This window comes from Phoenix dactylifera, chromosome 8 (genome assembly GCF_051530095.1).
Source record: "Phoenix dactylifera cultivar Ajwa chromosome 8, Ajwa_hap1_PhDact_Kaust_v1.1, whole genome shotgun sequence".
Taxonomy (NCBI): domain Eukaryota; kingdom Viridiplantae; phylum Streptophyta; class Magnoliopsida; order Arecales; family Arecaceae; genus Phoenix; species Phoenix dactylifera.
This window is the reverse complement of record NC_143197.1, coordinates 31130826-31156195: the sequence shown is the minus strand read 5'-3', so window position 1 is coordinate 31156195 and position 25370 is coordinate 31130826. Positions and strand designations below refer to the sequence as shown.

Sequence of the window (25370 nt, the reverse complement as noted above, 5' to 3'; positions counted from 1 at the left end):
AGTTTAGTTAGAACAATTTATTTGATTTAAATTAGTTAGTATATTTTGACTTATGTCACTCTAGAATAATTGATTATAAGAATGACTTTGTTTAGATCTTGATTGAATCAGCTTTCGAGGATCGAAGAATTATTATTACTGATTTGGAATTATTATGATTTGATTTGTAGCCTTGCATGCTCGCATGGTCCATCCTACATATATGCTTTAGGTCTGGGGAGCGCTACAGCCTACAGGTTTGGGGCGCGACAATTTTTTAGATGAAGCATGCCATGTATAAAAAAGGGGGGACCACATGCATACCCTGCTTACATGCAACAATAGATTGAACAGCATATTTATTTAGCAGTTAATTACTCGGCTACTTTGTCTAAGTTTTACAATACTCTATTTTATCACATATCAGTTTGTTGCGTGTGACGATCACGAAACACAAAGCAAGGGGCAGTTTCACACTGCTATCTCACAAAATCAATTCAGCTAGGCTTGTACTGGATATACGAAGATCGCAGCTCTCATGCATGGACGTATGAGTTTCTAATCGATCTCGATCATGATTCAAATGCATTGCTCGATCGTGATTTATTAAGAGAGTTGACAAACACGTAATTCTACACGATTATGGCAGCATCAAACATCACAACATTTGCTGCACAGCTACTAGCCCTCTGCTGCTCAGTGCTATTTTACTAAGAGTCATCCCAACAACAGAATCAGATCTCTGTGACTTTCTTTTATGTACGAGAAATGTCTCTCTCATACATCTAATCGATATGTTCTCAACTTAGCACCCTTGGAATATCTTCTCAGAATTAGCTGAAAAAGGTTCCTGATGAATAAAAAGAGCAAATAATAAAATAGCTCCAGTGAAAATAAGATCGAAGGTTAATAAGCATTAATTCCACGTTGACATGTGCTCATGTTTTTTCAGCATAATTATGAAGAGATCATAAATTAGTAAGGGAACATATTCACTTGAAAAATTGTAATATATACGAGTGCAAAACGGAGAACCTCGTTGAGAGATGGGATTGTCCAGCTAATGTCTACTTGATTTTTTAGAGAAGGTGCAGAAAACAGTGAGGTTTTTAGAAAAAAAATAGAATTTCCAATCATTTAAGCTCTAAATGGTGAGAAATTTTAAAATATTAAAAAAACAATTTTTAAATCTAGGGACGAATTAGTTACTTTCTTCGTTTTGATCAATAAGTTTATAGACAAAGATTCAGAAATCACTGGAGCCATGTGCAAACATCCTAGTGCTATCCAATGTGGTCAACTATCCTCCAAAGAGGTTACTTCGAACAGCATGGGCCGGGCCCTTGGCCCAGGGACGCTCAGTCACATCCCACTTTTCTGCCAGTTGGTTCCATTCTCCACTCCCATGTCTCTTTCCTCTTTGGCTTTCTCTAAAAGAAGTCCAAACGCCAATGAACAGGGAGGGGGGGGGGGGGCAAGAAGAGACAAGACAGCTTCTCAGAGCAGATTGCGTCCATAAGATACTCTGAGAGAGGAGAGAGAGAGAGAGAGAGAGGCCAAACTACAGACCCTGGAAACCGGTTGCCTGTTTGGAGAAGGAAGGACAAAGCAGTCCGGATCCCATTGCCTTATTTTATGGAACAATGGTCTAGGACTTTGGCAACTGCAAGAAAATTTAAAGCACCATCTACCAACTTATATTTATAAAACAAAAAAAGAAATCCAAACTAGAGAAGGGGTTAAAAAAAGAGAAAGCAGAAGAGAGATTGGGAAGAACGGGATAGAAATCCAGCAAAACAAACCGGGAAAAAAAAGTGCAAATGGAATTAATTAGAGGAGTACCGCCACCCTCACTGTTCTTGTGGGTGGCGAGCCGTCGAGCCGGCATTGGTGGTGCAGGAGAGGAGACGCCAGAAGACGGAGTGAAACGCGGAAAAAGAGACTTCTCTCAGCTTCCTCGCCGCCACCACACACCCCTTCTTGTTCGTCTTCCTCTGAGCAGTCTTCTTCCAATCGCGAGACAGATCATTATCGATCAAATCGGAACTCTTCCTCCGATGGTAGATGAGGGCCCTCTCCTTGAGCTTGGCCAGGCATCGTCTCGTCTTCTCCGGCACGCTCTCCTTCTCCTTCTCCTTGGAGAAGGTGTAGCTCCGGAGGTACATCTGCCTGCATGAGTAGCTATCCACCACCGCCGGACTCCGAACCCAACTCCTCCTAATAACACCGCCGCCGCCACCTCCCCCGGCCACCGACTTGACGAACTCCGCGTCGGATTCCGGCCACCTGTAGAGGTTGACGTACGTGGCCCTGACAGGCACACGTGCGTCCACGCATCGCGACGAGGTTCTGCATCCAAGGGAGCTCATGATGCCTCTCGCGCTCGCTTCCTGGGGCTGGAGAGCTGCCTATATGTTCGTGGATTTGATTATGGAGGGAGGGAAGCTTAGCTCGGAAGAAAGCCGCGTCGAAAAAAGGTGAGGTCCATAGGTCGACATAAAAAGAGAGACGTGGAATCATGTCCTTATCCTAAAGCGTGCGAACGGATGACGTGGCATCATGCAGCATATTGACAGCTTAGCTGTAGCTCCGTCCGTTTCTCTCCTTCCATCACTGCAGCATGGTTATGGGCTAGGCCCACCAAGACCGTGGTGCTTGTGGACTTACATTACTCCTAAGGGCATTACATTACTCCTAAGGGCATTTTTATCCCTACACCATCCGATTCAAGGTGGACGGCACCGAATTAATCACCGGCAACCAGTTTTAGCCGGTGATGTGGCGTGGCTGGTGCGGTAAATAAGTCGAACCGCGTGGGTGGATTGAAATCGAAACGGATGGCAGCTTAGGTAAATAATTCCAAGTTTAGGGCTTCTTCGGGAATCGGATACAAGCCGCCGACGAGATCTGCGCTCTTTCCCTCACCTCGATCGTCGCGAAGAACTCCGGCATCGTCTCCTCCTTTCTCCTGTCCATTCATGGACTGCAGGGACGCCGTTGGTGCCCGCTTCCCGGCCGCAGAGCTGCCACTCCCCTTCCCCTCCACTCCCCCTGTTACCAGGCCCCCCGGCGGCCTCCCGCTCTGCCGCAGCACCGGGAGTGCAGTTCCGGCACCGATCCGCCGCCCCCGGCCAAGTCGCGTAGAGCCGCTCCACGAGCCCATCTCGCCGTGTCCGGAGCAAGGACAATATGAGGCCGATGGAGATCGGGGGGAGGCAGATGAATACGGCGGCGGCGGCGGCAGCGGAGAGGCAGATGGAGAATTGGGGAAGGGGTTAAAAAAATGTTTTTTTTTTTTTAAAAAAAAGAGGTTAGGCTGAGTCAGCTTTAGATCTGACTTGCCAGCCGTAGTTTTGACTTGACCAAATTTCCTAAATACCCTTTCTTATCGGACGGTCAATATATCTTGGACCTTTTTGTAAAAATATATATAAAAAAAAAAGCTCATGACGACAAAACCCTATATCTATGGAAAGGTTGGGGTACTGGAATCTGATGCCACGCACACGTATGAGGACAGATGGACCCTCGGCTGGCTCTCGAGGATCAAAGGCAGGAGACAAGACTTGGTGCCTTCTGGCCGCGGCATGTGCTGGTCGTGCGCGTGCGCCCAGGTACACTACTGCCTCCCTCCCATCAATGAAGCTCAGATAGGGAGCATCTTTTTCGTTCATTCACAATGAATCAGTTGCTCAGTTGAATGATCGTTCACTAGGGGGGGGGGGGGGGGGGGGGGGGGAACAAAATTATAGAATGAAGACAACCCAAACTCTGACATTCTCGAGCATTTCGATGGGCCCACAAGACTTGATCAATGGTGGCTCTACATAACAAAAAGGAGGTTGTGTGTGGAGTCTTGTGAGGCCAATCCTAGTTTGATTTCTTAATCTCAAGTTCTTAATTTCCCCATTTTCAGCGAATGCTTCCATTCTTGGTACAAGACTGGCTCTTCATCTCTTCCACTCGTGTGTGTATATGTATGTATATACCAAATGATTCCAATGGCATCATCTGTCCTTGACACCAGATAGATACCTGGCGTTAAGATGGACTCGCAAGGGCAATGATCTAGTACATGTACAGCATGCAATAATAACGTGCCATTTTCTCCTAGGAAATTGGTATAGCTAACTTGGAAACAAAGTGGCAAATCTGAAACCGATACACCACGTTAAAGGTAGTAGATGACGCGACATGATTCCATCCCCCAAAATCTCACAAGGTTCTCTGAATTTTCCAAGTTAGGCAGCGCTTCCTCTTTGAACGAAACCCAGAACAGTCGAGGGAATTCATCCCAGATCCGCTGACCAACTTTTGCGTCCTGGCTGTGACTCATCCTCCAATATTTCAAACCTGTGGATCTTCTGGCCGTCGAGCCACCGGTTGACATATGACCGGGGAGACATCGAAAAGAACTCCGGACACGGACTGTAAACCACATGGATTATTGGATTATCATTACCTTCACATTCAAACATCAATCCATTTCAATCTGACATGTTGCTCCATTTATTTCACTATTTCTATTCAAGCCCATTCTGATCGCTGCAGCCCATATTACGAAGAACCCTTTTTCTCATTTGCAAGTTAACGAAGGACAAGTTCCTTGTGATAGAAAGCATATAATCATGTTCTGGGCCAAACCCGGGCTGTGATAATCATATAATTATGTCACAGGGGAAGAACCTGTCATCTCTTTATCTCGTGCTGCAAGTTTAAAATACCACAGGCAAATACCATGATTAACATCATGAAGTCCACCTTCGACCAAACAGTTGAACGCCAGCACTTTGATATCCTTTGCGGCATTCACTCTTATGAAGAGCTACATTCTTGATCAACACAAGCTTTTCCAATGGCCGTCATCCCTACTGGTAACCTACCGAACCTTAAACCTGCCTTTCCGTCTGCAACTTGACTCCTGCCATTTTCATTACTGTAGTCATTTGTCAATCGCTTTAACCCCAAACCATGTGAATGCTGACCTTAAAGTCACATTGACTCTCTTAGTATGTATTTTCTAAATACTATACCTTAAATTCATATGGACTTCTTATTAGTTATTTTTTCCAACTCTGTACATCTGGAGTTTATTGCACGTCTATGTCAATATTGCAATCTCTGTAACCATGACATTATGGAGTTAATTTTATAAACCTCTCATTATCAAAAGAGATCATAATGACAGTTTTCCGCATGTTCTTTTTGTTTTGAAACTCTTCACTATTTCTTTATATAATTGATCATATGGATGTCATATACATCGTCTGTTACAGCTAAAAGAACCATAAGCAATGACAGTAAACCCGCTAATAAGAATTGTCCATCTTTTGGGCTTTTAATGATGAAAGGTATGCAGGTCTATCTCCAAGAAATGACGGCTACCAAAATCTGATATCTGAAACTCGTTATATTAAACTAAAAGCATGCAAAACCAGTTGGAGCCATCAGAAAATGTTGACGGGTTTTGATGAGTAAGTTCAAAGCATGGGGTGACCGAAATGAGCTCGATAGCAAAAGGCTTAAATTTTTCAACATAAAATTATGATAAAAACTGAGGCACAATTGCGACCTAAATAAATAAAAAATAACAATATTAATAAGGATAATAAGACAATGATATGCTAAAATTGAACAAGAAGCGCACGCCCTGTATGATGAAGCATATTGCTCTGGCCAATGCATTTACATTTTAGAGTCAGCCGACCCACTAATTCTCCCTTGCAGGTGGAGCCTACCATTCATCCAGATTAATAATGGTGAGGCACATATGCAAGACAAGACTGGGAAGTATAGATTGTACCACACCACCTACAAACTTCAGCCGGGGACCAATTACCTACAGTTCTCATATATCAGTCAGCCAAGTTAAAAATACATGGTCTTGTTGTGACCAAATGACGCGATGAAGAGAAACTCTCTCAAGTTTATGACATTTTCACTAATCTAAAGATATTTATAGCAGACCCTTCAATTTAACACGGTTTTTTGAGCGGAAGAAAAGTTTTAACATTGAAATTGAAAAAGGACCAACAGAAGTATTTCCTTGCACTAACATTCAACTGATGCAAACATTCATGATAATTCAGGATTCGGAAAGACTAAAGACTTATCATATATAGGACAGGACATAGGGTATCATGCAAGCAACGTTTACAAACCAGATCTAATTCAACACAGTTTATATCTATCGTACTTCAGTTCAGTCAATCAAAACAAAGACCAACTTTTTGATATTTAAAGCACCCAAATTTTTTTTTTCTAAAATCTACGTATTTAATAAAGATTTGTCCTTAATAACCTTGACAGGCATTTTTATGTATATCAAACTAACAAGATACATTAAGTATTATGCTTAGGCCACCCAGCACGTCAGTACCTGGCAGTGGTTTTATTAGATACACAAAGACACAAGCCCAATATGGGAAATTGGCTCAATACACAGGGGCTTGCTCTTGGGTGAAAAAATTGGGAAACTCGCCAAAGGATCCAAACTAAACTACCTCAAGCCAATGTTGCCATTTGAAAAAGCAGGCTTGCATTACGCTTGAGGTGTTCCTCCAAATTTTTGCCTGTCCATTTTATAACAAGGGTTGGTTGTAGGAGATGAACATTACTTTCTGCAGTTGAGCAAAGCCAGGCCTGGATTTCTCCTGTATAGTAGAAAGAGTACAACAATAAAGCTCTTTCACAACGCTCGAGTCAGAAAGTCATCAACTGCAAGGCTTGCATCACCATGTGCAACAGCAGCCTCTGGTTCCGGTATGTAAAGGCTGGAAGAGGAAACCTGCCATGCGATGATATTTTCATCAGAAAACAAGTGATAGGCTCCTATCAAATATTTACTTTAAGTCAGGAATTGCACGGTTAGCGGTGTAGGGCCCATTCCTAGAACCATCACAATTACAAGAAACCCAAAAAGTACAAGAGGTTACCATTTAAAAGCAGTTACAAGCAAAAGTTATTGGGTTTGTAGAAATTGCAGTCTATTGAAATAGTCCTGCATGGGTCATTTTTCAATTGTTTCATTGCTTTATTTCTTTATTTATACTTCAGCAACATACCTGGGATTTGAACTTTGGATGCACATATAACCTTTTTATGTATTTCCAGTGAAAACTTTCAAAACTGCTCTCTAAGAAACTACCAGAAAATAAATCTTGCGTATCAGCAAAACCAACTGCCTAAGAATCACTAAATTTGATTAGCTTCAAATTTTTTGCAGCATTGCTGTTTGGTTTCTCATAAACTTGACATTAGTATATTGGCTTCTTTTTATTTATCTGTTCCAGTTAACCGAAGCTCATAAAATCATTGCAACCATGCACCCCCCGCTTCACATGCGCACAAAAAAAAAAGGAAGAAGGAAAGAAAGAAGCAGATAATGTCTGCAATATAGACATGATTATATTATATACTGCTAATGAAACAACTGAGGATTTCTCAGAAGAAAGGAAGATGCAGACAATTTCGGCACTATAGACATCAATGTTATATTTCAAAACTGCTAATGAAACAGCTGGGGGATTTCTCCTTCTTTGCAAATACGATGCAAAGTAACAAATAATGGACTGCAAACATAGCAACAAACTGTAGATAACTGACAGCACTTACTGGTTCTATCATGTAAATTACTGTCCAGGACTATTAAATTATGGAAAAAGGATTATCATTTACTGGGATATTGTGGCATCTCTTAATGATGATGTTTTTCTAATAATTCTTTATAGGGGTTGGTGGTTTTGAGGTAATGGGCTAAAAAAAATTACAAACTAAGCTAGCTATATGCTCCTAGCACTAAGCTGGAGCATTTTTCTTCTGCTATCCACAAGGCAACCGAACTAGATCTAGCTGACCCCATCAGAGCGTCCAGATCGGGCCCACCGCTACCCCATTTAGTATTTTCTAACAAGACCATAATTTTTATGCGTGCAAACCAGAAGTCTTGCCGGACAATCAAGCAAATACTGGACCTGGACCACATGGAAACGGGCCAGAAGGTCAATCTTTCCAAATCAGTTGCCAATTTATCCACAGGAGTCCCAAACAGCAATATATATATATATATATATATATATATAGTAAATGATGATACTGTAATTAATCATGAAATTAGTAAATACTGAAATGCCACTGCCAAACACACCTCCTGGATAGTGAAGTTTTGACTCCCACTCAAAAATTAGGAGTTCGTCATACCTTCGAATCCAGTTGCAGTTCTCCATTGTTGTCAATGGTGAGAATTGCCCCATGTGCTCTTAACCATTCTTCACATTCTACCAATCCATCTTTGCCCTTATCTTCACAATTTTCTGATGATACAGCTCTTGAGAAGCGCAAAACCCTGGCAATGTATGCAACAGGGACTGTTGGGCGATATGATTTAGACATGCATTTCACAGCCTCAAATCGCATCTTCTCGACAAAGAGATCTGCATCACAAGGAATTAAACTAAATGACCACACAACATCAAAATTGATAATAATATAAGGCTGCATTGCTGCTATAACGTGTACCCATAAGGCAGGTATTTAAGTTGGGAGCCGCCTTATACAATCTAAAAAATTGAACATAATTTCCAGATGAAACAGCGGAGCGGACTGCAAGAGCATGCTTGACAGCTTCATCATCTTTTGCTTCATTTGACAATCTGAAAGTAAGGCCATTGACAAGTCAAAACAGAACAACGTATTAAAATCTAAAATATGGAAAAGAGATATACTTTAATATTATCAATTTCTTTTAGCAAAGCTTGACCAGGTTATCTTTTGGCTGCTTTAAATACCAAAGAGACAACACAGAGGTGGGCAACCAAATGTTGCCTTGTAACATCTTTAAGGTTAATGAAGTCATTATATGTTTAACGAGAGTCAGTAATCTTGCATAACAAAAATTAACATAAGATATCAATCAGACAACAAACTAAAAAGATTAGGATAGGACAAGGCTAGTCTATGGATGTGGTCCTAAGCTGACCTGCTTAAGACAAGGGGAAGGGTTTCCAAAAAACAATATTTCTTTTTTTTTGTGATATAGACCATGCTGATGTCAAATCATCTTTTCCACCACATATTCAAACTCTCCATTGTTGAACCCAGATACTTCCTAAAAATCAACAAATGCCCTTTTAAAATGAAAATTATCCCCACCATTTGTCATGAATAATAAATTCCATATTGCCCAAAAACAAAATATTATTGTTTTGAAGGCCTCTAACCTATACATCAAATGGATAAAAATGGGGCAATTTTAGTAGCATGTTTTAAATTGTATATTAGCAGCATCTGAAATGAACTGAATTCTGGTTCAAACATGTTCTGTATAAGGTCTAGATTAAGATCAAAATTGCTGAAGTACATAGCCTACAACATATTTTACCTCACTATGCGTGTGCAAGTTATGGGTCCACAATGTGATCTTCATCTAATAATTGAATCTCGAGGGGCTTTTCAAATTATAAATTATGAATTGAACAGACCCCTTATAGAAGCTTGAAGCCACCAAATGTTCCATTTTTCTTTCGCCTCTTTTTTTTTTGGAGGGAATGAAGCCACCAAATGTTAATTGGCCTTCACCTCCTCCCCTGCAGTTAGTGAGCAGCAGCCAGCAACCACCCAAGGCCCAAAGTGTCGAGTAATGCCTAGATTTAAATAAATCAAGCTATATGCGTTTGACAAAGTCTAGATCAAGATTAGCGATCTGGATGCTTTGTTATATAGCCCATCTTAGCTGACTAGCTACATACATGTGTGTGCGCATGTGTTTTTTATATATCCACCTTTTGCTTGATTTGATGGAGAAATCTAGAGGGGCTCTAGAGAGATTATAAGTTGGGAAATGAAGACACATCCTCTGACTCTGAAGCCGCTCAACCGTAACTCTTCTCTATGACAACTCCTAGCCCCCGTACTCCTCTATGGGTATGGAGCAATGATTGGTAGCGACATGAGCTGAAAGGGGCTGAATAAGATTTACTCCTCTAATCATCTCCCCCCTGTCACTTCCTTTTCTTTCTCTAGCCACCCTTTACCTCTCACATCCACCAAATCACCCCACCCTGACCCCCTTTATTCCATCACCAACCTCTTTTGCTGCAGCCCCCATCCTATCACTTATTACCAGCAACTCCCCATCACCATCCCAGACTCTTACTACGGGTGGGAACAACTTGGGTAGGCTAGCCTAACCTTTACATAGGATTGAGTGGGTTAGTAGGTATACCCACTTGGGCTTCAGCTGGCCAAGCTGAACATGACACAGATCCATCTTGGAGCCAGTATTATTTCATGCTTGTTTGAGAAATAGCAATGAGATTCCCCAATATTGTGCTAAAAATAGCTCGATGAAGTAATAAACCCTAAACATATCTGCGATCCCAACATCCTCGGTCTCTGGCTTTGGTTTCGGCATCCGTGCCAACCTACTCCGATATACTGGCTCGGGCTTTGGATCTTCCACCATGCTCTCTTTTGCTTATTTGTCTAAACCAAACAGCATTGATCATTCACCAACGTCAATTTTCTCAAACCCCCCCCCCCCCCACCCCACCCCAACCCACCCACCACCACCACCTCTCTCTCGCCCCCCCCCCCCCCCCCCCCCCCCCACAAAAAAAAAAAAAAAAAAAAAAAAAAAATCTCCCTCCCCTCCCTATAGAGTTTCCTGGATGGAGAGCCCAAATCTGGGTTTCTCACTTGAGTTTTGATAAAATCTCACCATTGCTGGCTGTCGTTGCACCAGAGGGGGGGAAGGGAGGGGGGAGGGGGGGGGGGGGGGGGGGGTCTCTCCTTCATCCCCACAGGAACTAACCAAACCTTAACCCTCAGACACATCCCCACAGGAACTAACCAAACCTTAACCCTCAGACAAAGTTGGACCAGGTCAGGCTTTTAACACTTTCTCGGGTCGGATTTAAGTACCAATTCACTAATCCATCGGTCTATTAAATCAGATAGAGCTGGGCTTTCAAAACTTCAAAAATGGTCTAGAATGACCCAAATCCAATCTGAACCAAACATGTTAACCTAGACAAAACTTGTCTACTATAAATGATAAGACCTGAATGAGGAGAAGAATGTTTTCATGAAGTTAGAAGAGCAATGCCCCAACAAACCAAATGCAATGGAACAACAAAGTAAATTACCCCGTTGCCCCAGATCCATTGGTTTAGGAAAAAACAATCATAAAATAAATTTTATAAAAAATAAGAGTACTCAGATGAATCTGTCTAGAAATTGGAGAAGTATATACAATTTGGCAAACCTAATTTGCATAAGTGGAATAAATATGAGCATAAAACAAGCTTAATAAATATGAGAGTACTGGGATAAATCTGTCTGGAAATCGGTAGTAGTATATGCAGGCTCTAGGTTGAAGAGTTTAAAAGTGAGAAACATCTCCTAGGGTTGTTTGGGTACAAGCAAAAAAAGGCATCCCAGCGTACAAAGCTGTCGCCACTGCGGTGTTGAGGAAGGGTTGGATGTAAGCAGCCTTACCTCCTCATGTAGAGAAGCTGGTTCAGTCTTTCAAACCCATAGCACCTGTGTCACAATGAAGCAACCCCACCATTGTGCCAAAGCCTGCCCTATTGTTTGGACATATGTGGTAATCAAAAATTATCGATATATTCCCTATATAAAAGCCCAATTCCATACTTTCATTGACATGTGGAAACATTAGGGACTCCATTGGTTTGCAAGAAAAGGGGGGAAAGTGTGGTCAATGGAAAGCAAAAAAATACTTCTTGTTTGGTTGGAGTTTTCAAAGGAGAGAGATGGAAAAGTATCATTCCCATAAGAATAAGATTTTCATGTTTCATGAAAAAAAAAATTTATGGAGAACATGGAAAAGCTACTTTCCCACCGATTGAAAACTGGAGTCCTATTTTTTCCAATAGTACTCTTAAGCCATCAAAATCTATGAGTAAAGTCTTTTTCTTTATTAAGGGTATAATAGGTATTTCATACAACTTTTCTAGAAAAGTAGATGCTCAGCCAAACATAAACCACTATGGAATGTGCCACTTTTTCATAATCAACCAAACATACCAAAACTATTTCTCAGGTATTGTATTCCCAGGAATCTTCCCAGAAAAAACATTCCAGTGAGGAAAACTTCTTCCCATGAACCAAATGAATCCTAGAAGTGGACAACTACATGCCAGTTTGGGGTGTTTCCCAATGTTGGTATCATGGTCTGCCGTACCGGTCCGTACCGGCCGGTACGTACCGGTCCGGCCTGGGACCGGTACCGGATCAGCGTAAAATCCGGTACCGGTAATTTATTGTTGAAGGACCGGTACGCCACCGGTATGGACCGGTACGCCACCGGTTCGGACCGGTACGCCACCGGTACGGACCGGTATGGGACCGGTACGGACCGGTCCGGGCCGCCACCGGTACGCCGACCGATACCGGTACGGCGGACCTTGGTTGGTATCTTAAGAATTGCTTAGCAAGCAACTAAAGATAATCATGGTGATGTGCCTTTCAACAAAATATTATGGTGAAAGCAAATTCAGGAAAATCCAAATAAATGGAAGAGATGACAAATAGTAAACTTATTTCACAAGACATGAGATTTATAGCACACACTATAAAGTTCCAAAAGAATATTTGGGAGAATCCCAAATAGTAAACATCGACTCAAATATTTTGGAGAATCCAAATATATCCAATAAAAAACTTTCCTACTGAGCTATGACCAGAAATTTTGCAAAGGTGCTACACAAGAAAACACTAAATCCATATGCAAAATATCTGAGATATGTCGAATACCTTGTCATTGATGACAGTAAGTCTCTTTTACTATTGGAGTGTAAGATAGCACAAAGTAAATTGTATGCAGAAAACTCCATGTGGCATCCCTCAATTCCTTCTGCATATAGTCTTTTCAACTGTGATTGGCACTGCAAATGGAGTACATCGGGAATTTTCAATTACAAATTACAAATCAATTGACCAAAAATAACTTTGGCTTTCGATTTATTATTCGTTGCAAGTGTAAGCTTATGTTGCATCTTAATTTCAGTTTTTTTTTTTTAACTCGTGGATGACCCCCGGCTGTTCAACATGTTCTTTAAGTAAAATGAATTCAAAAGAAAGAAGCTAAAAAATAAGATGAAATCACTGAGTAATGTCAGTTGACTAAGCCACAGTGTTTGTGAACTTCAAGAATAACATTTTGTTTACCCTGATAGGCAACACATTTGAAAAGATATCTAAAACAAAGACAACCAACTCCAAGGTTAATCTATCATACCAGAGAAGAAGGATAGGTGACTTGTGTGTCGTTTGGCATATAAACCCATGTTTAGAATGAACCACGTATGGACTAATACTAATGTATATAGAACTTGGTAAGTTCTCACCACATATAAAATTAAAAATTTTCTTCTTGAATATTCCACTAAAACTATTGGTTACCCATCTAGCTGACAAAAAAAATATAAAAAACATAAGTCAAAAAGAGGGTGCAAAACAGAGCAAAGGTGACTCATACAATAAATATGACAAGTCAAAGAGCAGTAACTAGATTGGAAACTTTCTGTTTGTAATTGCCCTTCCCCATCTCTTTTTATCATTAACTATACGATATTGATACCATTGTTTCAAACCCAGTCAACCCACAGCCTAGTCATCCTGCTTGACCTCTGTCACCCACCAGCTATTGTGGGTCAGTTCAAGCCAAAAACCGAAAATGCCATAACCTCACTGAACCACTGAATTGGGCGATTGAACCATTTGAATCGCTAAGGTCAATAGCTTTTAACCTCTTCTAGGGAAATGAGGGAAGAAATGAAAATGGAAAACTTCAAATACATGAAAAGAAAGCCAAATCCCCAGATTACCGACCCACCATATTTGACTCTTCCTAGCTTTTTCCACTCATCCCTTTGAACCCTCATCTATGCTGTTGCCAACACCATGAAGAGGCCAAGCATTGAGGACTTGGTGACTGTTAGGGAGGATATCACTGCTTCTTCCCCCCTCATGTTTGGTATCCTCAACTTCTGAAAAGACACTTCTTGGTGGCTGGCTATGCCTCTCTTTTTTCTGAGGGCTTGAAGGCTGGTCTCACCCAGATCTCAGCAGCAAGGGCCATGAGTCATAATCGGCCTGGTGATCCTCATTAAACTTGTGCTGAGATGGTGGCCAATAAAGGTTTAAGGCTGTGAGGGTGAAATGGTTCCGAAGCAAAGGGGGATGAATGGTATAAGTAGTGTTTTAGGAAGGGAGACTGGAATTGCCGGTCAAACTGTGGTTGAACAATGATTTACCTGGAGTCTGGAGACCACACTGGTTAGGGCCAACAATGTCTTAAATGCAACTAGAAGCAATTGTTAATAAAATACAAGTATTTTATTGCATCTCAGTTAGAACATAGACTCTTCCTTCACAACGAATTCATGCATTATGATAAAAAACTTGTCATGCCAAAATACGCTTGAGAGATGAAAAACCAATGTGACAGACTGAATCTCAAAATTAAATGTGAAATGCAAGAGCCTGAAACTGTAAGGTGAACCTACCTGATTAAACTCCGGCAGGTCTCCTGCTTCAAGCGCTAGTCGTGCATGAGTCTCATACACCTGGAAGAAGCAAGAAACAAGACACTCGGCATAAGGAGATTATATTCAGATTAGAGTGACAATATATGTGATGATGCATTACTTCATGTACAAACATTTCCAGTCATATTGTACCAAGAATTTCAAAATTGCCTATACATACTGAAATCTGAGTGATGAAAGCATACTTATTACAATACTTAAAACCATGGAATGCCGTACCGGCCGGTACGTACCGGTCCGGCCGTAGACCGGTACCGGAACGGATAAAAAACCGGTATTTCCCGGTTTTTTATCCGAACCGGCCGGTACGGGCCCGTACCGGCCGGTTCGGAGCCCGTACCGACCGGTAACGGCCTCGTACAGGTGCGAACCGGCCGATTCGCACCGGTACGATTTTTTTTTTTTTTAGAACCACAGCGCCGCGCGCTGTGGTTTTTGAAACCACCGCGTACCGGCCGGTACGGCGGCGCTGTGGTTTTTGAAACCACCGCGTACCGGCCGGTACGGCGGCGCTGTGGTTTTTGAAACCACCGCGTACCGGCCGGTACGGGACCGGTACCAGCCGGTACGTACCGGACCGACCGGTACCGTACCGGTCCGGCCGGCCACCGGTACGCCGACCGGTACCGGTACGGCGGACCTTGCTTAAAACAAATACATCATCAGGAGATTGGTTACAAATTAATATGTTAAGTATTCAATAATATATCAGAAAACTAAACTAGCATAAAGGAAATGAAAGAGGACCTTCACAGTTAGCAAATTTCGTATCCGTTGCACTGTTAAATCTTGACGAATTGATTTAAGTTGATCGCATTTGTAAGAATAGCCCTTTCGAGAAGTCTGAACCATTTGCAGAGCTTTCTCCAAAACTTCTTCTGTTCTTACCTGCAGAATAGTGCTTTACTCTGTCACACAGAAAAAAGGCATCTTCCACAGAAAAAAAAAGCTAGATCAAAGAAACACAAGAACTGATAGATTGTGCAGAATAGACTATGATTATTACAGTAGCAGGATCAGGTGCAGATGTAAGACGCAGATAACGTTTCTCAATTTCCTGGCAGGTTCCCTTGACAGTGAGAGCATCCCAATCAATATCTTCCACAGCTCTGCTACAACCATCTTCCAAATTTTTAGCAAGAATCATAGCACTTGCTCTTCTTGTGTATATACTTCCAGGTCCAGCAATGTTTGGTCCATGGCATTTACTTTCCACTTGGTTTCCTTGTACTTTCTCAAAACGCCTGGAGCGATGCTCACGCCTTCTCTTTTCCTCAGGAGAATTTGCTAGTGCAATTGCGCTGGAATAATATTTTGTCAAATCCTGCTCCTTATCACTATCACTAGAACCATCACCATTTTCGATTGCATTTGGGAAGTCACCAAGCCGGGGCTTCTTCACTGGCCTCTGAGCAAATTTACTTAACAGTGTTTGCTGTGGAGATGAAAATAATCTGACTCCATTGCAACCACCTTCTTTACTTTCATACTTTTTGCTTTCAGCCTGCAATGAGTTTCCAGAAATACAAGCCAAACTTAACATGTTCCATTCAACATAGAATTTTACTACCATTCAGAATAACAATGCATGCTGAAAGTAAGAAAAGGAACCAGATATCTTGAACAAGGAATTTAAGAAACTAAAATTATCAAAAAGTTCAGAAACTACAGAGGCTTCAAATGACTTCCTAAAAAGGAATGCATGAGACAACAAACCAGAAATACCTCCAACTGTACTATAAAAAGCATTTTAAGTTCAAAAAAGGGCAAAAAGAGTTACCGCTCTTCCAGTTCCTTCAAAATGATCCCAACTAGCAACGTTTACTGAATCACTTGTAATTGATGGCTGTTTATCCACCAAATTTTCTTCTGCAACAGGTTCCCATCGACTTTTGTTGCGCCTACGCAAGGAAGAGATGGGAACCGAGCTCTGCAGATTCCTGCAAAACAGCCCAACTTTTAAGTATCTTGTAGTATCGCAAGGGAGGCAAACAAGACAAACCAGATTACTGATTCATGCCCATCATTATCATGTGTAAATCAGACATTGGGTTTTGTTTTCACTAAAAGTAAGGTTTGTTAAGCTATTCATGCATAATGTGAGGTTGGTGTTCTCTAATTATGCTGCATCATGGGTTATACAATAACAAAAGAGAAAAGAATACAGGTGCCATTTGTCTAATTACCTGATCACTATTTTAGTCACATAGTAACCTTACTCAAACTAGCCCTATAGAATAAAATAAAAACGACCAAAACAAAGCAAGCCTAAACAGTATGATTCATGCAAAATTCATAAGTCGATATGGCATGCAAATAGATTCATTTTCCTCTTCATCCATCATCCATTTAGTGCTCTAATGAATTATTTGGATTAGTTATTCAACATTATTAATTTCATAGGCTTAGTTACTTCCCAGCGAGATAGATAAACATACAGACAGACAAACAGATAGAAGATGGATGGATGGATAGATAGAGAGAAGGGGGGAGAAGATAACCTTTCAGCTGCTGTATTTGGACCCCAAAGCCGTCTTTTGCAAATTAACAGACAAAATATTGGAGTTTATATAAAGTTGATCAATGGTTCTAATTCTACTCTTAAACCAATATTGACATTTACAACACCTAAAAGACCTTTTGGATGCCAGCAAAAAATTTGGCATTGCCTCCATCACTAACAAACAAGGGTGAAATGGTAAAAATACTGAGCACAAGTCATCTGTGATCCAAGACATGCATAAAAAAGTAAGCTGCGTTACTGGTGAATTTGGCAAGAATTTTGCTTGCAACAGCTGCTTATATGTTGTTGTCTTTTATCCATTAGATAATTATTTAATTAACCCTAGAAAAATATCACAAGCAGTGCAGATAGGAGAGATAATAGGCAAAATAACATCAGCAAATTGAATATAAAGACTAATGATTTCAAGAGGCAAAATAATATGAAATATTAAAAAATGAGAAACTAAAGAAATTAAGATGATCCTGAAAATTTAGGGAAAAAACACAACATAGAACTAAAGAAAAATAAACACAACAATACTAATAAAGCAAAATTAAAATGTTCAGTGAAAATAAAAACAAATAACATGAAAAATTGAAAAAACAGATGAACACAAACTATTAACTCAAAGGTAAACACATGACAGGTATGCAAGCCATATAGCCACAAGGATGAAGACAAGCATTACAACCTTCATATTGAATTCCAAATGTATGGTCAGTTTTAATTCTTTGAATCACCTGGTCTATGAATTATACCTCAAGCATTCACATAACTATAATTCTTGTCCTTTGGAGGACAAAAAGGATGAACCTTAAATGATTACATAAAACTGATACTAATTCTCCAAAGATTGCCATCATCATCTACAGCTTTCCCAAATCTGATCAAATGTAGAAATATGAGGGATGAAGAGTACGAGATAAGTTGAGCCTAAAATGGTCATAGAGCTATGATAGAAAGCAGTACAATTAGTAACATACTTCTGCTCAACCATGTCTAATGACGTGCTTGGCAGGGGGAAAAGTGGTTCAATATCCCAATTTCTTGTAAATAGCGTGGCATCAGCAGATGCTTTGGTAATTACCTGGAAAGAACAAAAGAAACGAAATTTTAGAATATAAAGACTAGCATGTCCTAGAGATCATTTAAAAATTGAATGATATACAAACCAAAACGTTAAATTGAATAGACAATTGCGAGGACCTAACAATATCAATTACTTTATCAAAAGCAAAAGTTCATGAATATGGCTATAAAACTTCGCCCTTTGGGGAGACTACTGGTTGATGAACTTTATTCTATGGTATTGCATTTTTTATGGGCAAAAGTGGAAATGCATCTGACTCTCAATCTTCCCACACTCTCTTCCCTCATTAATCTGAATGGTTTCAAAAACAGTATTCTTCTTCCATTGGATTGGATACTCTACAATCTGATTTTTCACTTAAAAGTCAGGCAAGGTCAACATTACTGCAATCAGTGAATCAGAACACAACAAGTATATCAAAAATAAAGGTTCACCTCCTTCATCATTTTCTGATTGGCAGACCTTTGTGCATCATCCTTGCAGCGAGAAAAAGTCCTCTCCACATAAGCACGAAGTGATGGAGGGAAGGTTCCCTAATTAGGCCAACCAAAAAGTATGAAAATAATAATAATAATAATAATAATAATAATAATTAATGAAAAAGATAATTTACGACACAATATCATGCTTTTTTCTCAAAATATTAAACAAAAAATCATTTGGAGAAACATTAAATAGAACCAACAGTTATAATTTTTGAGGTTGTAGATAGAAGTGATGTTTAAATAGAAAGTCAATATAAAAAGAGAGCTTTCAGAGCTTGCATGAAATAATCAACTTTCAATAAGATTCTGCTCCATCATATGTACGACTGACAACAATAGGAACACCTAACACTTAGTGAGGAAAAGAAGGAAAGAACTTGAAAAAACATAATCGGCAAGAATATAAAAAAAACGGTGCATAGTATACATGTCAACTTCTGGATTTACAACAAAGGTTGGCGACTAGGTCCTAGCACCAAAAGAATAGATTCTAACAAAATAAACACATCTCACGACCAACAAGGAGGCAGTCGGCTGCATTTCATAAAACATGAGAACCATTAAATAAAAATATACCTCTCTCTAAATAAGAAGATATTACAAAGAAATAGGATATAGTCACCTTGATAATAGCTTCAGCATCATCTTGAGAGGATGATTTAATGTTAGGCTTTGGTACTGATACACTGATATAGGCTGGTTTCAATGCTGCATTAGTTGTTGAGCTTTCCTTGTCGATTTTTGGCATGCCCACGGCCAAATTTGAAGCAATTCTAGGATTTGTTGGAATCTGCAATTTGCTTACCCGACGTGTCTCTGATGCAGGGATTGCTTGAAAGGGTGATTGGGAATTTTCGGGAACATGATTGGTTGAAGAAAGTGGTAATCTTGGAGATTGAGAATACAGAAGTTTTTGCTGATCTTCATGGTTCTCATGTGGAAGAGGAGTTGAATCTGTAGGCTTTTGGAAATACAAGGGCATTTGGTTGATATGGTGATTTTGGAAGGTTGGAGCTCCTACTCCACCACTACCATTTGAAGGATATGCTGTAACATCTTTCTTCTCCTGCAATAACAGATGACATAATAAGCTTATGCTTCAGTGGTTTTAGAAAAAGAGAAGGCATTGAAGGGCCTTGACATAACCACATATCTCAACATATGCAAACGACAACACATATCTCATTTACTAGCAATCAATGGTGGGGCACAACTCAATTTAGACGGAGCCTAACATGACAATTGATCAGGCCATAGGTCTAACCTAGTCGATAGCTCAAGATATAAATTATAGCAAACAAGATACCCTTGCCTGCTAGCTTCTTGTTTCCTTCAACCAGTCAGATCTACATTTCTTAAAATTGGAAAGTATCAAGGAAAAAAAGTAATATGACACTGCAGATATTTACAACAATGGAAACTTCAGTGCAGCAAAAATAAGTTAATTAATTTACTAAAACATAAACACTGTTTATCCACTGCTTAATTAGAAAGCTAAAATCTTTTAATGGCTCTAACAACACATTTACTAAATACATATTGTACAATATGCATGTTAGAGAAAAGAAGCATCAATTTTGATAAACCAATTTAGTATGTAATATTTTTGGAAGTTGGCAAGACAGCTTTACACTCCAACTTTTAGCACACCCAAACCAAGAGGTACCAAGCACAAATGCTTCTGCTACCTATCATGATTCGTAATAGTAGATTCACAGTAGTATAAATGTTTGCATATGGTTCTATAACCATGTAAATTTAGGCAATGTATTGAAAGCTATAGGAAAGGAAAATAGATCCATGTATGATCTCTATTGATTTGTTTTATGATAGGTAAAAAGAAAGGTCGTGATGGGCTTTAACAAGGAAATGTGTATGCAAACGGTAAACTGAAGTTGTTTGAGACATTTGAAGCAATGAATGTTAATCATGGTTGTGGTGCTACAAGTGTAACACAAGTCACTAGCAGATCACAGTAAGAGTCACACTAAGCCCATATTTGTTAAGGCCTATGTTATGACTGATGGCTATGTTATGACTGATGGATGTGAAATACTAGAGTTGTATGTTAAGCAGTTGTTACTAGCTGTTATCTTGCAGCACAGGATGTTTATATACATTATAATGGTTGCCACTTCTACATTTATTACAATGGCACAAGCTTCCTATGGAAATAGAAATTCATACCTGCAAAGAAGGCAACCCAGAAGAACCAGTATCTTTTCTCCAGGATGTCGTGCCAGGCGGTGGTGGCTGATTGCTTGGATAAGGATAACCACCACTACCACCTTCTACTGAGCATCCAATGGTAAGAGACGTATTTTCTGTTCTAGGAGCACAGCTAACAACAGGTGCAGACTGGCTGTAGTAATAAGTCCACTGATTATACTGCTGCTGATAAGGAAGAGAATTTGTAGATACTGCACTAGAACTTTGGGTGGAATTTGTATCTGAGGATGTGTAGCTGGGATATAGATGAGGGGGGTAACTTCCGCAATTTCCATTATTCCACCAGTTGGTCTGATAATTATAATTGCTGTTTTCATATCCTGCCGTCGTCTGATGATCACCAGTATTGTAGTAAGTGCCTAAATAACTTGTAGGATGGACATAAGACCCTGCAGAATTCTGAAATGAGCTAAGAGGCTGATAAGCAGCACCTGAATTTTGATTTGCACCCACTTGCTGAGAGGAAGAATCATTGTCTGGCTGCTGATATCCATAATAGTAACTTTGATATTGTGTATTGCTATAGCCATAAGGAGTGGTAGCACTTGGGTAAGGCGTGTAACCAGCATACTGTTGTGTTGCAGTAGCCGCAACCACATTAGTTGAAGCAGATGCATGAGATGCAGAATTTACTCCACCTTGAGCATTTCCGGAACCAGCCATTTCCCCTTGACCATAATGGTAGCCAGAACTTGAAGGGGTTCCACTTTCAGTTAAACCACTATTTGTCCTATAAAAGTTCCATGAAACAGTTGGTCCTGTTGATGAAGGCCAAGATTGTTGCCCCGAAGTAGATGGATATAAAGATGCATGCCCTTGTCCCACGTCCACAACATGATTCTGGTCAAAAAAATAATAATAATTGTGATACTTCTGTAAGTTCAGCTGTCAGTGTCATGCAAGGCAAAGTTTTAACATAAGATATTCATGGCACATGAAAAGATGGCTGCATATATTCTGGATGAAACAAGTGCACAACACAAACATAACCAAGAAATACTAGGGCAGAAGCTAAACATCTAAGTGCAAAAAATGGAATAAATTATGAGGGGAAACAAAGCATAAGACTAAACAATTTCGAAAATGTAGTCCAAAGCTAATTCATCCTCACATATTAGTCATATTAATACATTAAACCATGTATTTGATTGGTCCAGTTGTGGAGTTAGACACCTAGGCTAATTCAAGTCCCATATTGAAAGACCAAAACATATTAGAACTTTCAAATAATGATGGTAATGATTGTTATATTAAACAAGAGATTTCATTCTAATTTGTGAAGAAATGACCCCAATGACCCATGTAAATATGGTCTAGATTTAGGTTAGATCAAGTCTTAGCTAAAAACCAACTCAAATAAGTACAGACTTCAAGTTACATATCCAATCCGTATCAAGGTCGTCATCAATATCGTCACTATCATCAATATCAATAACATCAATTTTAGGCTTGTCATCCAGAATTTTTTTCGGAAATACCATCATGAATGGAACATACGAATTTGTTGTTAGATATTTGACCAAATAGGACCGTCCAGCAATTTCAAAGTACAAGTCCAAACCCAAACAAACAGACAAACTCCTAACCTAGCATCGCACGCATCCAAGCGTACGAAGTCAAATGTTAGAACAATAGATAAAAGTGGATATAGAAGGCAACCATTAAAAAATACTCCACATGCCAAAACTCCAGTTCCCTTATATTCCTCTCGTAGCCCCATATTAAAACTTATCTTCAGCATCTCCAATACCTATGTGTCTCTAAATCCGTCTACCAAGCAAGGCCCCATACATATCTTCTAACCGTTTTACCCTCACATAAAAGTGCACCCTATCACATTAACAAGGGGAAGCTTCCGAGAATTGCCTTAACTCAATCCTACTCCACAGAAAGTCACTCCAACCCACCACCACACCCTGAATTCACAATAAAAGCAAACAAAAAGAAACAACCACCCTTTCACTTAAACAATTTCCTATACAAAATGTGTCCATATGGGTATACTATATGCAGCCAACCCCAAACAGTCAAGAAAAGGCTGGGTGGTTACTTACGGTTATGATACTCATACTATATGTCCAGTTTCCACCAACTTCGTTTTCCATGGCTTCCAATCAACAACACTTTTCCTTCTCCAATAGATGCAACAACATAATAAAAAAGGGAAGAAACTTTTGCATTAAGACCAAGGTCTCCGTTTAACTCCAGCTCTCGGACAGCATGAAAAGAGGGTAAATTGGGAAAGCTTTTAAATCAAAGATATTGGCCATCTTGGTGGACGACTGGGACCAAGGTCTCAGTTTAACTCTGGCTGCCGGACAACATGGAAAGAGGGTAAATTTGGAAAGGACCAAAATTTGCAAGATTTCAGTCAATATTTTAGGATGAGATATCGAAAACTCAACCAATATAGGTAAATCTGTGGTTAGCAATTAGGCATCAATTTTTGAAATTTAGTACTAGAAAAACTAGTTAAGTAAAAAGGTGATTGAAGAATATCAGCTGATATGTTTGTATCATATTGCCCAATACCTCAGGATTTATTGGTTTATATCAGCCAAGACAACAGGGGCTGAGATTTTCTACATATCATAATGGGGGGGCTCCTGATACCTATACAAACTGAGATATCTGTCGAGATGAGGACTCTAGGAAAAAGGACACCAGCAATCACGACACATACCCACAGGTTTACGCGGCAGTGAATCATATTCATGATCCCCAAAAATATTTTAGCAGAATCTAGTAGTATTCTATGGAAACATTGGAGACATGAAATTTCTTGGGAGTGAATACACCCGCTAAAAGTCAAGATAAAGCATTATTTCCCCTACAATTAGAACACAGCAATTATTTGAACCTACAAAATTACAGCAAAATCAAACTGGAACAAACAAAAAATTTACCACGACCAAGGGAAAGAGAACATCAAGAAACGGGTCAAAAACAATCTCCAAGAAATCAATTAAAGAAAAAAAAAAAAGAGAGAAATTCTTGAAAAGAATACCAGGCCGGAGTTGGAATCCGACGCAGCACCGGGCTCGCCGCCGCCATCGCCGACTTGATTCATCATTCCTCCACCAGCGTCCAATTTCACACCAAGAACCGATCAATCATCCACTGCGAGCACTTCGATTGAACGATATAAAAAGACCACCAAAAGCAACGGGAAAGAGAAACGAAACCCTAGATACCAACAACCATTACCCTCAAAAAGGACCCTTTTTTACCGATCTTGGCTTCAAAGCACCTCCTTTCGCTAGATCGGAAGCGAATTCTTCGGGAAAAGGAAACTCGAAAGAGAAAAAACAGTGAACAGAACGGAATCAAACGAGAAAGGGCAAAAAAAATTCCAAGGAGAGGGGGATTTTCGATTTCTTTTCCGCAAAGAAAAGAAACGCGAAGGGAAGAGAGGATTTTTTTTTTTTGGCTTAAAAAAATCGAAAACTCTAATATATATATCAAAACATAATTGGTATTCTTGATGGGTCGTCTCTCGTCTGACCCTTTTCAACCCTTCTTGCCGGCGAGAAAAGTAGTGGGCGGGTTGGGGCAGAACTAAAAGAACGGGAGGCTTTTATGATCTCCAGCGATTAATATTATATATACTGTTCCGATAATGACCCTGCTCCTTCCGGGACGCGCCCGCCCTCGTCCAAGTTAGCTGTATCCCAAAGATCAAGAGATCTCGGCCGTTCGTTCGGGTTGCGGCAGCCCGACGCCCTCCGGGCCGGCTTACGGACTAGGCCTGAAAAAATTCAGGTGGGGTTCGAATTTAATTGCAGACCCAATTTGTTTTTCAGGCCGGGCTCAACTATACTATTGGCCCAGATCGGGCCTGCACCGAGCCCGAACCTGGATAAGGCCTGTTTAGGCCCATCATAGGGAAGCCCATAATACATCAGAGGGCGAGACAAAAAGAGCAAGAGAAAGGGTGCATAATACAAAGAAGCTGGTATCCCTTAGAGTTTTAATCAGCCATTCTTTAGATTCATCAACGGAAATCCATTTTCAAATGTTTCAAGTTACGCATAATTGGTACATTCATAACATTTTTTTCCCTTATATTTTTAATCCCGATATCCATGAGTTCTTTCGTATGAGATTGTTTGGAGTGTCATGTTATGCACAGTAGTCCAATACGGTTGAAACCATTAACCTCAGCTGCATCCCTCCGAGACGTAGTTCTTCATGTGCAATTTCTCGAGGGTTGATCGATTCAAACCTTAAAAAATTCCTCTGATGATGCCCGACAAACTCGAGGCGTTTCACTTGGAGACTAGGGCGTCTCTTTACTACCAAGTGTTGCAAAAACTGCAATTGAGCCCAATCTTAAATGATTTTTCATCCAATGTCCCGATCTTATAGCCACTTCGCATGATGATGTTAAATCATCATAGCATGTTGCTCTCATTGATTCTTCCAAAGCTTCACATGGTTCAATTGTTACATCTTTATAACCAACCAGTTTCATGTCACTTGTTTCAGCTTTCCTGCCGCGGAGATGA

General features: G+C 40.1%; 2 protein-coding genes across 5 annotated transcripts; both read right to left on the bottom strand.

Annotated features, from left to right (window-relative positions):
- Positions 1 to 600: 600 nt before the first annotated feature.
- Positions 601 to 2479, bottom strand: LOC103702822 (uncharacterized). The gene is made up of 2 exons (XM_088703600.1): positions 1822 to 2479; positions 601 to 829 (listed from the first exon to the last, which is right to left on the bottom strand). Exon 1 carries the CDS (start codon positions 2346 to 2348, stop codon positions 1830 to 1832), a length of 519 nt encoding a protein of 172 aa, XP_088559726.1. The 5' UTR covers positions 2349 to 2479; the 3' UTR covers positions 601 to 829; positions 1822 to 1829.
- A 3751-nt stretch (positions 2480 to 6230) lies between these two features.
- Positions 6231 to 24453, bottom strand: SAC3A (SAC3/GANP/Nin1/mts3/eIF-3 p25 family). 4 transcript variants are annotated; one of them, XM_088703598.2, is made up of 15 exons: positions 24070 to 24450; positions 23870 to 23982; positions 21294 to 21702; positions 20821 to 21192; positions 19256 to 19699; positions 18583 to 18681; positions 18042 to 18145; positions 16333 to 16492; positions 15559 to 16056; positions 15300 to 15440; positions 14511 to 14570; positions 12757 to 12887; positions 8497 to 8630; positions 8179 to 8411; positions 6266 to 6766 (listed from the first exon to the last, which is right to left on the bottom strand). In XM_088703598.2, exons 3-15 carry the CDS (start codon positions 21477 to 21479, stop codon positions 6668 to 6670), a joined length of 2661 nt encoding a protein of 886 aa, XP_088559724.1. In that variant the 5' UTR covers positions 21480 to 21702; positions 23870 to 23982; positions 24070 to 24450; the 3' UTR covers positions 6266 to 6667. The 4 variants fall into 4 exon arrangements, with proteins under 4 accessions (XP_038980934.2, XP_088559724.1, XP_038980935.2 ...); XM_039125007.3 differs by having other exon boundaries at positions 20821 to 21702; positions 24070 to 24440; XM_088703597.2 differs by having other exon boundaries at positions 23870 to 24437.
- Between the last annotated feature and the right edge of the window lie 917 nt (positions 24454 to 25370).